General features: G+C 49.0%; 2 protein-coding genes across 10 annotated transcripts in view; one reads left to right on the top strand and one right to left on the bottom strand.

The window, feature by feature from the left end:
• The window catches only part of EGFL7 (EGF like domain multiple 7), a 29587-nt gene extending 22288 nt beyond the window's left edge, over nucleotides 1-7299 (top strand). For 7 of the 8 annotated variants that reach the window (XM_084650459.1, XM_084650462.1, XM_084650460.1 and 4 more), the window contains 4 exons: nucleotides 766-945; nucleotides 3796-3896; nucleotides 4281-4443; nucleotides 7127-7299. In XM_084650459.1, coding sequence (XP_084506585.1) covers nucleotides 766-945; nucleotides 3796-3896; nucleotides 4281-4443; nucleotides 7127-7149 — 467 coding nt within the window. In that variant the 3' untranslated portion in view covers nucleotides 7150-7299. The remainder of the gene's footprint in view (nucleotides 1-765; nucleotides 946-3795; nucleotides 3897-4280; nucleotides 4444-7126) is intronic. The other variant, XM_084650466.1, reaches the window with a different exon arrangement.
• Nucleotides 7300-9584: 2285 nt separating this feature from the next.
• AGPAT2 (1-acylglycerol-3-phosphate O-acyltransferase 2) overlaps nucleotides 9585-16895 on the bottom strand; it is a 29000-nt gene continuing 21689 nt past the window's right edge. For both annotated transcript variants that reach the window (XM_084650467.1, XM_084650468.1), the window contains exons 5-6: nucleotides 15367-15439; nucleotides 9585-12393 (exon numbers count right to left, since the gene is read on the bottom strand). In XM_084650467.1, coding sequence (XP_084506593.1) covers nucleotides 12227-12393; nucleotides 15367-15439 — 240 coding nt within the window. In that variant the 3' untranslated portion in view covers nucleotides 9585-12226. The remainder of the gene's footprint in view (nucleotides 12394-15366; nucleotides 15440-16895) is intronic.

Below are 16895 nucleotides of genomic sequence, written 5' to 3'. Positions count from 1 at the left end.
GCTGTAGTGACAGCTTGGAGCCCAGCTCAAGAGATTTTCCTGGTGCCTAGAACAGACTTGCTCAGGCACGTGGGGGGAGCTGTCATGTTCATTTCACTTTGTGGGCACGGCTTTAATAACTGCCCCTGTGTGAGGCAAGGCTGTTGGGCTTCACACACATGCACGTGAAAGGCTAATAGCACCTCACCAGGGATGGCCTGGTGCGTAGCCAGAGCCAGCGGTGAACAGTGCTCACCCGATCGGGGGGAAGTGGGATCCAGCTCCAGAATTAGGGAGCGTTCAGATCAGGGGCTTTGTTTTTGCCCTTTTTAGACGTACTGGGCCTGATGCGTCACGGGGCTACTCCCGTTTTACTTGGTGCAGCATCAGTGGCGTAAAAATGGGAGTAACACAGTGGCGAATTAGGGCCATGAAATTTAGCTCCTGCTAGAAGAGAGACCCGAGCTGGCTGCATTGATAGCAAAAGAGATTCTTTACTGGGGCAGCCTGGGTATGGACAGACCCTGGGAGGTGCTCTCTAACTAATCCAGCCTGCTGTCACCGCACAGGTCTCCCCAACTTGTAGCCTGGATGAAGCCGTCTCACAAGGGATGGCTGACTGCTCTCAAGTCTTAGCTGTCCCCTGTACGCTCTTTGTGAGGGGCCCATGTCTTGTTTGGTGGTGTCAATCTGCCGCGCTCTGTGCTCACCCTGTCTTCACAAGGGCTGCTTCCTGATGGCCCGCGCTCACCCGAGCCCCTGTGAATTTAACCTCTGTACTTTCAGATGTGGATGAATGCGCTGGCCCGCACCACGGCTGCAGCCAGCATTGTGTCAACACGCGTGGGAGCTATGGCTGTGCCTGTCAGGCTGGGCACAGGCTCTCCGCCGATGGGAAATCATGCCATGCTTCGGCACCGCCCACTGAGACAGAGGCCTCTGCCTTCCCCGCCCTCAATCGATCAGGTAACAGCCACCCCTGCGTGGGCCGGAGCTAGTCCCTGGGCATTTTACTGCTTGGCTGGATGTTAATTGCATAGCCTTAACCAAAGGGTGTGAGGCAGCGGGGGTCTCTAGGAGCTAGAGCAGGGGTCTGGAAGCTAGGCTTCCTGGGTTCGAGGCTGACCTGTGACCTGGGCCAGTCGCCGGCCCACTCCGTGCCTCGGCCGTAAAATGGGGCTAATGGCTCGTGGTGAGGTTTAACCGAGTACTGGGCGAGACCGCCCCCTCGCTGGTGGGACTTCGGTCTGGCCAGTAGCTGGCTTCCAAAGCCCCTGAGACGCCATGATCAGCGTGGAGACAATGGGGTCAGCGCACCGTCACCTCTTCTCTGCACGTGACTCCAGCGCCACGAGGACGGGAGTGGCGGCGACGCTGGTGCCGGCCCATTATTACTTTTGGTACGCGCTGTGACACTTCAAACTCGTACCGTGAGTAATAATGCGCTGCGGCCAGCACTGGCGACAGACGGGAGCAGCGCGGGGCGGAAGGGCTGCGCCGGCCCGTGTGGTCGTGGACGTGATCCCCCGGGGCCTGCCCTCTCGGCTTTCTCCTCTCCAGAGCTACCGGGGCAGGGCACCTTTCCGCCTTTGGGGCAATCGTGGCCGTCTCCTCCTGCATCACTGCAGCACGTTTAGCAGTACGGCTCAGGTTTGGTCATGGTTAGTTTTGGTAAACGTGACGCACGGGTCACGGGCAGCAAACAAAAATTCACGGGACCCTGTGAGCTGTCTGTGACGTTCGGGCTGGGTGGTGGGGAGGAACGAGAGCTGGAGTCCCGGAGGGATGGGAGGGACGGACCATCTGAACCCTACTGCCTCTGGGGGAAGGTGGGCGCACAGCCCTGGATCCAGCGGCTGCAACCATGGGGTGGGGAGTAGGCATAGGGGATGGGGCGCACAGCCCCGGCTCTGGAGCTGGGGTGCAGGGGCACACAGTCCCAGATCCAGCTGCAGGCGCACAGCCTCAGCCACAGGGGGGGAGGGGGCGCAACAGCCCTGGGAAGCCAAGAGGGGGGCGCATGGCCCCGGCCCCCCAGTGGAAGCTGGAGGATGGGGCACATGGCCCCAACCGCAGCCCCCGGAGGAAGCCCCAGGGCAGGGGCAGGGGAGCGCACGGTCCGGGTTCCAGCTGCAGGGCAGGGGCGCTGAAGCCAAAGAGGTCATGGAGGTCCGGTAAAGTCATGGAATCTGTGACTGCCGTGACCTCCGCGACTGAGGTCTTCTTTGTCAATAATTCTGTCGTGGTACAAGGGGCACAGCTTTATCGCTAGTCCTATGCAGGAGGCCGAGGGCTGAACGGGATAGAGTCCCACCCTCTTGAGCAAATTCTTTGCTACCCCAGCTGCCCAGCCCTGAGGACAGCAGCAGCGTGGCGGACAGTGCTCGAGGAAGGGTGCAGGTGCCCTTTTACTCTTCACACTGGGTAGATACAGCCCCACTGAAGTCAATGAAGCTGGGCTGGCTCGCCTCTGCTGTGGATCCAACCCATGTTGCTGTCGTCCAAGCCCATGGAAGGGTAGGACAGACCATGCATACACCACAGCCCAGCCTAGCAACACCTGCGCCGTTCAGCAGACCATCAGTGGCTATTTGTTTGGGCTTTGCGGACGGGGAGCAGGCTCCAGCGAGCTCATTAAGTGAAAGCAAGGCCCTGCTCAATCACGTATGCACAAGGACAATTGCTAGCACGGGGCAATGGGGCATCCCATTGCTAATTGTACCTTGCTGCAGCCCACTGTTGTGGGCCGGGCGTCAGACCCTTCCTGCTTTGCCAGAGGAGTGCAGCTTTAGGGCCCTGTGGATCCCAGACCCCAAACTGCCTTTTGAAAAGCTGCCAAAGCCAAGGAATGAAAATGAATCACTTTCTAAATATCGTTGGCACCTGAGCCTCTCTAAGGAAAAGTGTCAGAGGCTGACGGCCTTCTCTTAATTAATATCCTTTGGCCCTGGAGTAACCTCCTGTGTTTCCACCCAATTAGTTACAGCCAGGCAATAATTCTAAACATTCATCTCTTTCCTGTTCAGAACAAAGGTAATCCCACCCCCTCCCCGAATCACACACACATTTTGGACCCATGCTTTGCTACCCTGTGAGGGGGAAAAAGATGAACTGATCTCAGCCTGAAGAACCAAGGCTGGTTGTAGTTTGTGGGGTAATGTGCCCATCAGGATTAGGGTCAGAGGCTGGGGCTTGGACAGCTTTCTGTGTTTCAATGCCTTGTGATTTGCTACAGTGCAAAGAACCACGTTCTTCAGTAAGAACCAGCCCTCCTCGGGGGCTCAACTGAGGGCAGTTGTGTGTTTTCAATCAGGCACTGGTGTCCTGGCTGGTCATTACTGCACAAACCGCTTGCCAAAGTTCCTGGATTAGCTGCTGGTAAACTCTCGGCGGGGATGTCTAGCTTGTACGTAGATTGATAGGGGGGAAGCCGGAACTGTCGCTTGTTTTCATTCCTGCAGCTGGTCAATGAACAGCGAAGGGAGCATCCTGGTCTCAACAAGCATGTCAGAGGGTGGCGTTTGGGGTGGCAGAGCACAGCCAGCTCATTCCTTCACTCCGGCAGACCTCCGGGTTAACCCTTCGGCTGCTGCTCCGCCTAGGGTTGCCAGTGGCACCTGTCCAGGTTTTCCCAGGATGGCTGGGAAATCCGTCAGGGGTCTCAGTCCACACTGCCAACTCTGCCCATTTAGGGGCTCCTGGGTTTTTTGTGCCTCAGAGGTGGCCGCCCTTGCTCTACCATCACAGCCCGAATTTGAGGAGGACAGTTCACTCTGAGGGATTTTATTAATTCCTGTGGTGTTTTGCTCATGGCAGGCGCCTCCAGTGAAATGAAGGAAGAAATGCAAACCCTCAGGAGCCGGGTGGAAGTGCTGGAGCAGGTGAGCTCCCGTCAGCGAGCGCGGACAGAGACGCAGGTGCTCGTACTTCAGCCTTTTTTTGATGCACTTGTAATTCACAGTCAGAAGATTTGTCTCCAGCGCGTCATTGCACAGCTGTTCACATCCAGAATTTTTGCCCTTCAACGGCTCTATTTTTAATTTCGCCACCTAATCTAGTCTTGTCTTCTGGTATTAGCATTCCCAGCTGCGTCGCCCACCGCTTGCAGTGAACACTGTAACAACTCTCCCCGCCAGGAGCCCTCTTAGCACTAGTCAACTACCCCAACCCTCGGCTCTGCCAGCCCTGGAGATGGCCGCGCTGGCCGTATCAGCTGTTGGCAGGTCACGCTGGGTGGGTCTGATAGTGTAACAGAGAGGGATGAAAACTAACAGCTCCTCTCTTTTTCTCGCTCTCAAAAGAAACTCCAGTTACTCTTGGCTCCATTCCATAACCTCATGCCATCAGCAGCGGATGATGTCAGCACCGACCCCATCAGCCAGCTGTTCTACGCCCTGCGGCAGCTGGATAGAATTGAGTCCCTGAGTGAGCAGATCTCTTTCCTGGAGGAGCGACTGGAGACGTGTAAGTAGCAAGGGTAGTTTGGCAGCGCTCAGCAAGGAGAAGGCCCTTGGTTCTGGTTATTGCTAGAGATTGCACCGGTGAGTTCTCTTCTCCCCCTGCACCTATTACAGTGACACTGTAAGGCAGACAGGGTCCTGCTGCTGAGTTCTAATCGCTGGGTAGCGCTTCACCTCCTCAGCCTATGAGAAGCCCTTGTTTTTAAAGAGTAATCACCACCTGCGTTTTGGTAGAACGCTCTGGGAATGTCGCTCTAGACAATCTAGACAAGCTCACTTCAAAAAGCCACATCACTAACTTGAGGGGAGCAGGTGCAGCAGCGGCATGCTCTGATTTACCCCTTAGGAATGCACCCCAAAAATGGGCCATTTAAAGTACAAATGCCAGACTGCTTCCCTCTTGTAAAGCAGATCTAAGAAGTAGAATGGCAGACATAGCCCGCATGTGCAGACCAACTGGAGCGGTTATGTCTATGCCACAGTTAATCTACTTCCATGCCAACTCCAAACCCATCAGCTTGTAATTAATAAAAGATGGTTACAAACAGGCACAGTTTCATTTCAAAGCTGTTTGTGCGGGTGCTGAACCCGATCCATTAGTGCAGCATCCAAAGATGACAAACAGCTGCATGGAGATCACATGTTTTTGCGTGGTGGCAAGGATACATATTATCTCAGCTCGTTTTTATGCCACTGCTGTTCAGGGGCCATAAGCATCTACATCAGAAACTGCCTCAGATTCTAGGGTTTGTGGGTGCAGTGTCAGAACTCACTCCTTAGTGAAACACAATACAAAAGTTAACAGTCCAAGTAAGTTTGGTGAGTACAGAACTAGTTCAGATCATGAGTACAGGGAACACTGGGGGAAGTTGCTCCTAAAATTCTACAAATTTTTTTTCTGCAGTGCAGCAAATCAGTGCTGTTTAGAACAGGCAAGTTCTACACAACTTTGAACAAAAGCATTTGATGAAAACCTTCGCTTCTGAAAAAGTAGAACGAGCTGAATAATGACCAGGCATGGGGCTTAATTTCCCACCACCATGTTCATGTCAGCTGTAGTTATCCAGCTAGTACGTGGGTCATGGAAATTAACAGCAAGCTTTATGTTGATACTTATTTCACCATGCAGCCTTGTATAGGTTTGGTGTTTTCACACAGCTGCATTAATTTCAGTGTACAGAGCCCACAGTTGAGCACTGCTGCTTGGGATAGTATAATGTTTTATTCCCCATTACAATTTTAGTGTGTTTTGTTTTAGTATGTAATTTGCCAGCCGTTTACAACTTTTGCATTTGAAAGCCTTGTTTTCCATTAAATGCTTTTGATCAAACTTGCGGAGAAACCCAATCATTTGTCCACTCAGGAATTGGTGCTCAGCAACAATACAGCTTAATTCCTGATTAGTTACTCTGCCTCTAAATGGTGGAGGAAGTCCTACAATATACCTAGTTCCCATAGAGTTGCTTGTGTGTGTGTAAAAACACAGGCCCTACAAGACAAAGTCAATTTCCAGCTGGTTCCTATTATAAAGGGGCAAAACTTTTTCTGTTATTTGCTTTAAAAAAAACACCAACAAACCACCTAGGACCTTCCCTGAAATCTGGGACTTGATCAGCTGTGCTGGTCAAAAGTTACCTCCTTATATGTTTGTGGGAAAATGTCAAGAGTTACTGCTCTGTAGTGACATTTTTTGAAATAGGCTCACTCAGTCTTTTAAGTACACATTCTTATCACCAGCACGACCCTGGAATGTGGTGCTGTAAACTGGAATATTGACACATGACCTTGTGATGTTGCTTACAGTTCACACCTGTCACTAATTTGTGCCAGGTCACATCCTGCCAGCTGGATGTTTTTGCCCTTTGAAAACAAGAATGTTGAAAAATTAAGATGGAAACTAAGACCCATCACACTCAATTAAAGCGTATTGATAGTGCAGAACCTGCCCCTGAACAGGGCTTAGGAAGGTAGCTGGAATTCCCTTCCTTCCATCCTCAGCAGGACTCCAGGTTTTTAAGAAGTGGTGTCCGCAGGCTTCATTCGCAGGCACAGCTTTTCTTCCCCACTGTTCTATGTACGGGGTACTTGGCTGGCTGCATGGGCAGCAATCAGCAGCCACAAATAGAAAAATGCAGCTGTTCTTGGTTTAGAATGAGGCCTGTTGTAGCTTAGTGACCCTACAGCACTGAGATAAGAGTGACTTTTGGATCCCCTAACTTTACTGTGTCCTGAAAAATCTGAGCCCCCTAGGGAGTGGAATAGATGTGTTAAATGGTGAAATGCTTTGTGGATAAAAGACCAAATAACAAGGCCCTTAAAATCCTCTAGCTTCAACTAACATTGTGTGGTTTGGAAGCGTTATTTTGCTATGGTTTAATAGTTTAGCATTTGATGTTACTAGACGGTTGGGTTTAAATTCATTCCCAGACTGACTGTGTAAGGGTTCTACCCATAAATGCCTAGGACCTTCCCTGAAATCTGGGACTTGATCAGCTGTGCTGGTCAAAAGTTACCCCCGTTACAAACACCCTCAGATTGGCTGAGCTTGTGAAGCTTTACACCCAATTTAAAACAAAGTCCAGTCACACCCAGGAAGTTATACTAAAACAAAATCAGTGTGTAGACCAGGCCCCAGCCCCATCACCGGCCCCTAGACTAACGCTAGCTCTGGAATTGTCTGGTTTCAGGTTCATGTAAGAACGAACGCTAATAACAAGAGAAGCAGTACTTCATTATGGGAGCAGAGTGAATTTGTAACCCTGGATTTCCTGTCTCAGCACCTCTTGACCCAGCCTGGCGAAAGAGGCCACGACGCCTTCAGGACGATGTGGGATGGAGGCATAAAGAGCTTATTTTGATACGAAGGGCCCTAGTGTGTTTTTCTAAGAATTGAGCTGCTTGGAGACTGATTTTAAATTGGATTTATTTTTTGCCCCTATGGCAAAGTTGTATGAGATGCTCAGGGTTATAACACTTTCTTCCAAGCGCTTGGCCAGCTGGCACAGCATCAGCCAGTGCCACACAAGACTTGCTAAAAGCAAAACCATTTGGTGCTTGATTTGTTTGTGACGGAGAGTGAGGTGAAATCCTGGGCCAACAATTAATTGTGTGGTACCGCAGCATGAGATGATCTGTGCAAGCCGCAGCTTGTTTAGCTTAGAAGTCTACGTTGTTAAGAGCCTATATAGCCAGACCTTGCTATTGCTAGTACCCAGGGGGAAAGTTTTGCCAAACCACACATTGCTTCACTGTTAGAGCAGCAGATAGAGATACAGGAGGGCTGGATTCTGCTCCTTGGCTTTTCCACCACCTCCTTTTTACACATACCTGAAATTCACACAGATTCAAAATGGACCAAGTCAAATCTGGTCACTAAAACCTGAGAGAACTAGTATATATTCTCCATTGGAAATGCTAGAGGGCGTGGCAAGAGGAGAGAGATAATCACTTTGCTTCTTAAAAATTGGCATCATTTACACACTGAAGCCTGGCACACTTGCTTGCCTATGTGTCAAGATAACCAGCCAGTTTTGCTAGCTAAACCAGCCTTGGCTCAGACTGGAACTAGGAGTGGTAGAATAGTTGTATTTAAAGTAGGAACAGATGCACATTGCCAGGTTGCTGCGGGCAAAGCCTGCCGTGCTCATGCCTCTTCACATGGTTATCTTAAGGCTGCTGGAGGAAGGGTCCTAATGTTTCTAGAAAACTAATGAGTCTTCTATGGTACAATGCTTTTCTACTTATAAACAGCTGGAGACTTGAGGTCTATTAGCCGAGCACTGTGTAGGGTGGTGCAGTTTTTGTATTAAAGTTATGGCCTGTACAGCTCTTGAGCACGGGCTTGTCATTGGTGGGTCAAGATGCTGAGCCATGAAGGAGGCCCAGTGGAAGCCAGTTATTCTACCCTAGGTCATGATTTCACTCATGGAAGCTTAAGGGCACAGTTACTGCTGAAGCAGAGTCAGGCTGAGGAGGGTAGCAGCTTCCTTTCGCTTGGAGCCAAGGTGCAACTTTATTTAAATGCACACACCCAGGTAGGAAGCTGCAGGTAGAGAGGTCTGCATCTCTCCCCAGCTCCTGCCTCTGGAAGGGGGAACATCATCATGGTAACCATGGGGAAGGGTTGCAGTAGCATCTCTCTTCTTCACTGCCTGAAGGGGGCAATGGGATCCAGCAGGAAGTGGAGGGTACAAACAGCTGCCTAGGGAATATGACCAGCCCCTCCACACATACATAGGAGCATGGCTCCTAGAAGGCCTGAAGTTACTGGAACCCTTTAGTGTGGTCACCAGCTCTGCTTGAGCCTAGTGGAGGGCCTGCTGCTGGGAAATAGGGGAGCAGAAGGGAAGGGCTGGTAAGGAAGCTACTCAAGACCAGCTCATCTGTCCTTCTGGTGCTTTTATGGGGAGGAGAGGGTACTTACCTTTGGGTTAAGAGGAAGGGAGCCCAGGCTGTGTTCCCAGAGCCTCAGCCACACTTGGGTGAAAAGGATTGTATGCCAGGCAATACGCAGGCACCCAGTGCTCTGTAGCTATGTCCATACAGCATGTTACTATATAGCACATACAGAGCCCCACTCGTCTGCAGATACTAGATTTATATCCACAGATCTCTGCAGTTGTGGATGGCAGAGTGGATGCAAATCCAAAATTTGGATCTGTAGGGCTCCACACATTACCCTGTCTAAACAAGTCCTCCCTGCAAAGCTTGGACAAAAGCACTCCTTATGCAGGAGTCATTCAGTCCAGCTCATTAGTAGCAGGAAGCTCACTTGGCCAACCTCACCCAAGCTGTTCAGTGCTTGGTTGCGAGAACACTAAAGATTTTCTACAAAATTGGTAATGAGGGCAGGATCTCTGCAGTGATCCCTACGGCCATGCAATCTTTGACATGTATTGTGCCCAAACTAACAGCGATGCATTTGAGAGTGGAAGTGGCAGAACCTCCTACAGATTTGGTCCAGACACAGCTCTCTTCACCCACTACCTCACCACACTCACAGGGGGCAAAAGTGTGGGTAGCAACAGATTCTCAAATACCAAAGGGGAAACTGACAATATTGGGTACACTCCTCCACCTCCAGGAAAAGCTCCTCCAGGCAATAAGTTCAACCCAACCTGGGTTCGAATAAACCCCACACAAGACTTTCTATTTAAATAACTGCTTTATAAGAATGTACATTGATCAAACATACATTTAAACAACTAAAAGAATGGAACACGCTCAAGCTCTTTTCCCACCTCCGTCATAAACAGACAGACTTAGATTTATACATCTGATACAGAGTCATCATTGGCCAAAGAAAAATATCCACCCGTTATGACCTTACCATCCCAACTGCTCACTCCAGACCGGAGCCGCTGGGCAGGAGGGTATGAAATCTCCACAAGAACTTGGATGTTTGCTTCAACTACATAGCCATGTCGTCTGCCGTTCTTATGGAAGGGGAAAAGTGCTGCTTTGATTTCAGTACAGAACCAGTAAAAGAAGAAAACCCTCCTGCTTTTCAGTTCTGAAATCTGGATTGTACCAGATTGATGCTCCAATATTCATTTGTAAACACAGCTCTAGCTACAGCTTTGAGCCCTGTGGAGCTACCTACCCCCAGCATCCTCTATTTGGTTTCTCCCAGTTCTGCATTAGTGCTTTTTAAGCATTAGATTTGGTGTCCTTTATAGGAAGAAAAAACAGGAATTCAGTGATTGAGACAGCATCATCTCCACTGCCACCCACTGAGCAGGAGGCTTGGGGACGATACATTGCACAAGATTACTTTACAAGAAGAGATGCACTGCCTTTGTGGGAATGTTGCCTCAAGCTGACAAGGCCTCTCATCAAATCCCTGGGAGTTTTCATGGCTAAGGCCTGCTCCCCCAGAGACAATAAACATCTCTGCTGTTACTCCCTTTGAGACGGGCTCTACATTTCTACTGCTGGGTGAGGAGAGTCTGAAACTCAGTTTCCGGGAATCCCTCCAGCTACTGTTTCCCAGCTGGTAAATTCAGACCAAAGGAAACACTGGTTCAGGGCCATCATACCCCTCTCCCATCCAGCATATTTTACATCTCCAACACCATGGCTTTTGCAACTGACACGAACAGTCCTAGTAAGGCGAATGTTCCAAGACATGTTTGTATGGCAGGCACTGTCTTTTGGTCAATGCTTCAGACGTGCAATGTGTCAAACAGCAGAGGATAGCCCTTAGGAAGCAAGAGCAGCAACAAAGAATCTAGGTACAAAACCTAGATTAAAAACAATTTAAAAAAAAAAAACCAAAAAACAAACAAAAAAAAAACACACATTTGAGCACTGAAAGTGTTGCAACAAATACCAAGGAAGTGCCAGATCTACCCTTCCCTCAGCCCATCATACCTGGCACTATGCTAAAAGCAAGCCATCAGGTGGAGTAAAAGACTAAATATTAAGTCAGGGATGCTGGCTGTAATGCAAAACAATGGGGATGAGCAGAGACGAGTCCCTGTCTCTTTGTGGGTTTCTCTCATCTTTTAGTTTAGTTCTTGGCATGTTCATGCATCACTTACAAACCCCAGGGATTTTGTTTAGAGATAGCATCCCCATAGAGGTTTGCTTTACGGCAGCCATCAGGCTAAGTGTTTGGATAAAACCTACTAAGACACTATACAGCAGGTTTGGTTGGGTTGGGTTTTTTAGGTCTCCACATTTCCCCCTCCTGCCCCACCCCTAAATAAGTCCACATGGAGCTTGTCCACTCAGTGGACATGGAAACTTGACTTCATTAAGGGACAGCATCAAGAGTAGCTGGCCCCATAAGGCACATCTGTCCTAGCCCAGCAGCGCCCAAAGGAAGCATGTGTAGAGGCCCACCTAAAGAAAGCCTTAGGCTGCAAGATTGCTAGAAGTACTGGTGGGGAATTCACTCTGTCTGGAGAGCAAATAAGGGACTGACATCTGTCTAAAGCTTGCCCCAGGACTTCTGGTAAGAGAATCCTGGACATTTCAGTTCCCTGCTATGTCCTAGGACTTGGCCATTCCATCAGGAAGCGGTGAGCGGTTGGTCTCCCATCTTTGTCTGAGCAGAATCACAGATGCTTAGTGGGTCTTTAAACAACAACCCAACCAGTTGATTCAGCAAAAACCAAATTGTGTCGGAGGCAAGAAAGAATGAAACTGAGTGCTGGGCAGAGACCTTAGAAGTTGAATTTCAGCTGTGAGCAAGACTTATCACTAGGGCATCAGTCTCTGCCCATAAGCACTGGGAATGTACTAGTGGAGTGCAGCCGCATGAAGAGCGCTGTCTGAATAACTGCTCCCACCCTCATCTCCTCAAGCACCAACAGCTAGGGACAGGATGAAAGCAAGTTTTAATCCTTGGGAGGCTGCAAAGATGTACCTAACACCGTCTTTGGCATCCAGTGGATTGGCTCTGGCAAGCGTCAGGCTTACAGCATCAATGCCAGGACCTTAACGTGGTGTTCTGCAACACCTACTGTCCAAGCTGCGTGGCCTGAGCTTGCAGAAGAGTTCAGAATGGTCACTGCACTGGGCATCAGGACAGGAGCGCTTCACTAGCACTTGTAGGGTGTTTGAGAAACTGAGTGCAGGATACACTTCCCCATGGGAGATAACGAACCCACAAAGAGATTCACCGAACAGTAGAACTGGCCCAACAAATGGTGTTTGTCAACTAAGGTTACCCTAAGTAGAGGCTTAGGATTTGTCCAAACCTGCTGCAAACGACGGGGAGAAACCCCCTGGATATTTTGGCAATTGAAACAAGTCCTTTCAGTCCCTGCTATTTGGGAATACTATTGTTGAGGGCCCTGCCCTGAGCTGTTCGCCTCATTTGCCATGCCAGACAGTCTGAAAAAGGTCTCCCTCATGGTGCAGTAGCATCTCTCCGTGAGGTCCGTGACATCCTCAGCCTTCAGGCCCTTGGTCTCAATTGGCTGGAGCACTTCAACCCGGATTTTACCTAGGAACAGGAGAAGGAACTTAAGTTCTGCATTTGGCCATTAGATGGCCATTCTCCACCCTCCCTATGACTAAGATACCAGTCATAATCCCCAACTTCACAACTCCCGGTAGCCCAGCAGACATGGCCATAGCAGACAGCATAGCAAAGCTCGCATGTGCTAGTTACCAGGATACAGTTTAAGTGCACCATTACATCAGCTGTAACAGCCATTAGTGGGGATAGTTCATTTTCATCTGTGTCATAAGGCTGTGTACAAGTTCCTGGCAGCAGACTCAGACTCCAAGCGTTCATGGCTTCCTATTGCAGGAAATGCTGCAAACAGACTAACCCGGCAGAACTTGCAACTCCTTTCCCTGTCCCCACCAGGCTAGTGGCAGAGACCGTAAGAGCCTCCAATTAGAGTCCATTGCAAAAGGTCACCGGTGTGACTTTTTAGAAAGCAGGGTAATTTTTGTAGCTGTTACTAACAAAGATTCTCTAGAAAGGATTCTGACAGCATAACCCACTTACATACACAAGCAAGTGGCTATTAGCATTCAACAGAGCAGATTTTCTTGGACCTGTGTCGTGTCATGAGCAGCAACGTTACGCAACATACAAGGCCTGTGACACCCAGGGTTTTGCATTTCTACATTCAATACCCAAGTGTGTCTTAGGCCTCACCCTAGGGAGTGAATTGAACCACCTGGAACAAGATCTTACTCTCTGGGAACCTTTAGATCCTTGGAGGTATTTGGTGGGATCATAGGGGTAAGTTAATACATACACAGTAAGAGCATGGTCTGAAACAAGAAACTTCCACTCAATCTTTAAAGCTTTGCTTCTGCAAGTAAACTACTTCTGCTCCTCAATTGAGCTACATACCCTCTGGCCTTATCTAATCTGCTCAGGTCCCGGTCATTGAAAGCCACAATCAAGCCAAGGTGCGCTTCACTTGAGGCCAGGCCACTTGGCTCTCAGAGTTGAAGTCATCACATTTTTGATTTGGCTAGGTGATATTTCCCCCTTAACCCTCCCACCCATGGGGGCACACATTCATTTGGAACCCATGCAATCCTGTTTGGATTTCCCCAGACTGTAAGAAGTGCCAGCAACCCTCCCCATGGCTGCCCAGCAGTACAGTTCTCTGGTGGTGGTTTTTGCTGTGCAGAGCAAGATTTTTTTGGATAATTAAACCCACAGACCCTGCTGTTGCAACAAGCCTGCTAGAGCAAGCCACATACCCCCCAGATTCTCTTCTGAAGCAGCAGGAACCACTGTGGCATGCAATGGCATTTACAGGACTCAACAGGACTGCTAAGTACCCACTCAAGAAAAGTAACAATAGCTACTTCTGAAAGAAGTTCTTAGTTACTCAGTTCTCAGGGTGCCCTTTACTGTCACAAGGACTGGGTAGAGCCGTCAGGCAGAGCAGGTGCTGCCGAACCCAGCTAGGACAACACTTAGGAAGTCCTTGGGGAGAGAATTACAATTCATTCCTTTGACGCCAAAAGCTCCTGAGTGATCAGTTAAAGAAACTCCAGCCTCACCTTGCAAGAGTGTTTAGGAGGCAGCAGGAGCCCTTCAGGTGCTGTCTCTTACAGGACCAGGTGCATTTGATATTCTTGAGATAACAGGTCAGCCAAAAAGCCAACCCAGTGACCTAGCCTGCACGTGCTGGGGAAGCAGGCCGGAGCACAGGAAGCATCTGCTGATTACAACAGCCTAGGACATTGCCAACTGTGCACAACACAACAGTGTCAGGTGCTTTGTTCACACGTTCTCTTTTTGTCCATCATCTACTGCAAGTATGGGCCAGATGAGAGTTAACTGGACCACGCCTCAGTCAATTCTCTAGTGCAGCAGAGTGCTTACCCCTCTCCCTACGCCCCAATTTCTGTAGAGATATTTCTACCACAGGTCCAGAGCTGCCTCTTTAGGTAATAAGACCACAGCCTAGCTCTTACATAGCACTTTCCATCCAAAGATCTCAAAGTGCTTTTTCAAAAGGAGGTCAGTGTCCTCTCCATTTTACAGCCCCCTAGCCCAAGGCTCATCACGTCTGGAGGACAAGCCCAGCAGCGAGATTACTAAACCCGCAGACAATGGGAGAAGAATTGAGATGCCAGATGAGTGACACTGGGACAGGAGTGGCCTGGCGGTGAGCGAAAAGAGCAAGGAGACAGAAGCAGATGATTTTCTCCCCAAGGATTATCCTAAAAAGCTTCTAGTTGCTGCGGTCACTGCCTCCTTACTGGATTTGCTCATTGAAGCAAGGAGCTGAAAGGAACCGGGCATACGATATCCTGCCAGAGCAAACTGACCCACCGACAGCATCCCCTGACATTCTATCCCTGGGCCTCCCCACCCTTCCCAGGGGAGACTGCCTGTTGAGCCAAGTAATCTGGGGGGCTTTGGAAGGTTAGCAGCTGCTTAAGATGCTTGTAAGATGCAAGAATTTGATCCCTGGTCCCCAGAGGTGCCTAAATGCACCCTGCTTTGCATCTTAGAGCAGCTGGCCCAACACAGCACATAGAAACAATCCTGGCCCAGCACCAAGCATTGCCCCCTCTTGCCCATATGCTACTCTCACCACTGGTGTCAGGGTGCAACAGTTTAAGTGAAGGAGATTTGGAGGCTGCTTTTCAGAAGAGCTGAGCTCCTACTTGGGCACCTAAGGGCCAGATGGTCAAGAGAGCTCAATTGACTGAGCACTATCTGAGACGAGCTCTGCTGGGAAAAAAAAAAACAAACAACCCACCACAAACCATCTAGCCCTGATCATAGGTACTGAGTGCCTTGGACAATCTGGCTCTGGAAGACTCCAAGAAACTGAACAAACACAACTTAGTAAGAGGACAGCCACTGCGACAGGAATGCCCAAATAAAGATGTCTCAACAACTCTGCCTTGAGCCCAGCTTTTCTTCTGCTGGGAGACCAGAAATACAGAGTCCACCCATAAATAAGAGGGGTTCAAAGCAGTACAGTACCTGATGTAAATAGCTTCTTGGCTGGATTGTAAAATGAAGAGAACGAGGAATACACCACAGGAATAACTGGAACCTTGAAAGGGGAGGAGAAAAGTACCAGAAAGTTAGAGGTTTTTTGTATTACAATAGCATGGCACCCACCAACACTGAGCCCCCATTGTGCTAGGTTGTCTACAAATACAGAGCAGAGTTGTAACTCTGATGAGCCTACAGTCCCCAAAGCCAACAAAGGGTAGAAGTCAGTTACTCTCTCCATTCCCATATGTAAAATGGGGTAAAAGATTAAGGCCTGGATCTTCAGAATGGTATTAGGAGCTTAACTCCCATTGAAATCAATGAAAATTAGACACTGCCACACCTTTGTGGAGCCCAAGTGATTTTCCTAAGGTCACAGGGAGCTTGCAGCAGTGCTGGGAATTGACCTGAGGTCTCAGGCCAGTGCTTTAGCCACAAAGTTACTCTCCCAATTCAAAACCTCCTCAAGCCACCATCCTCCTCAGCCACGTTTAACCCTGCAACTCCCTAGGTTGAAAAGCAGCTCGAACATGCACCGCAAATGCCTCTGAGCACACAAGAGGGAGCAGGCCAGCTAGCGCTGGTTAAACATTTAGGAACAGGAATCACTGTTTGCAATCATTTATGAGCAAGGCAATGCCTCTCAGAGAAAGATGGAGAAGAAAAGGCAGCTATTTTTAATCTATCATTGGCAACTTACTGAGAATGTAAATGAAGCCAGCCACCTTGTCAGATGTTGTCCTTAGCCCAGTCTCTAGAAATCCATCTTTAATGACTTGTTACTGGGTGGTTAATTTGTACATTGATTTGTGGTCTTTAGCTGCAATTGGCTTAAATCAAGTCACAGGCTCCACACTGGGTTTGATCTGCCCATTAGAGATCAAGGAGGTTGAGACAAATATACAGGAAATAGATTAAGAACTACAATCTCAATATTTTCTGCTTCACTGTCAGTTATGGTCCCTTCTGCTCCTGGTATATTGAAGCTTGTTTACATACAAACATCATGCCCTCCACAAACACAGAATAGACCTGAGATAGCAAGCAGTACAGTGTTTGGTTTTCAGAGTCTGGTAGGACTTCCTAGCCTGAAGAAATCTGGAAGAAAACTGCCTAGCTACTCCGCTTCAAGTGAACTTCGTAAAGTTCCAAAGTAGTGGCCTGGGAAACTAGAATCCTCCATGTATCTGCTCAGTAGGCCACTGCACCATTGCAAGCAATATCCGCTTCCAGTGTGCTGGTGACCATTTAAATTGCATTTAAAAAGAAAAAAAAGAAAGAAAGAATTGGGTGAAGAGAAAAATGGTCACAGTACAATGGTCACAAAAGATAACTACTTTAGATGACAGACAGGAGTTGATCTTCAGCTGTAGAACCTTCCATGTTACAGTTTAATAAACTCCTCTAACCAACCACTACAGAGTTGGAAATTAAACGATCCAGACCACAGCCTGTATAAGTTGTGGCTGTTTCCCCAGGATGCACAACAGAGAGCGGGATGGATGCCATGTGCA

The sequence above is a fragment of the Lepidochelys olivacea genome (assembly GCF_965140295.1).
Source record: "Lepidochelys olivacea isolate rLepOli2 genome assembly, chromosome: 16".
Lineage (NCBI taxonomy): Eukaryota > Metazoa > Chordata > Testudines > Cheloniidae > Lepidochelys > Lepidochelys olivacea.
Note: the sequence above shows the minus strand (reverse complement) of the source record. Positions and strands in the feature narration are given on the sequence as shown.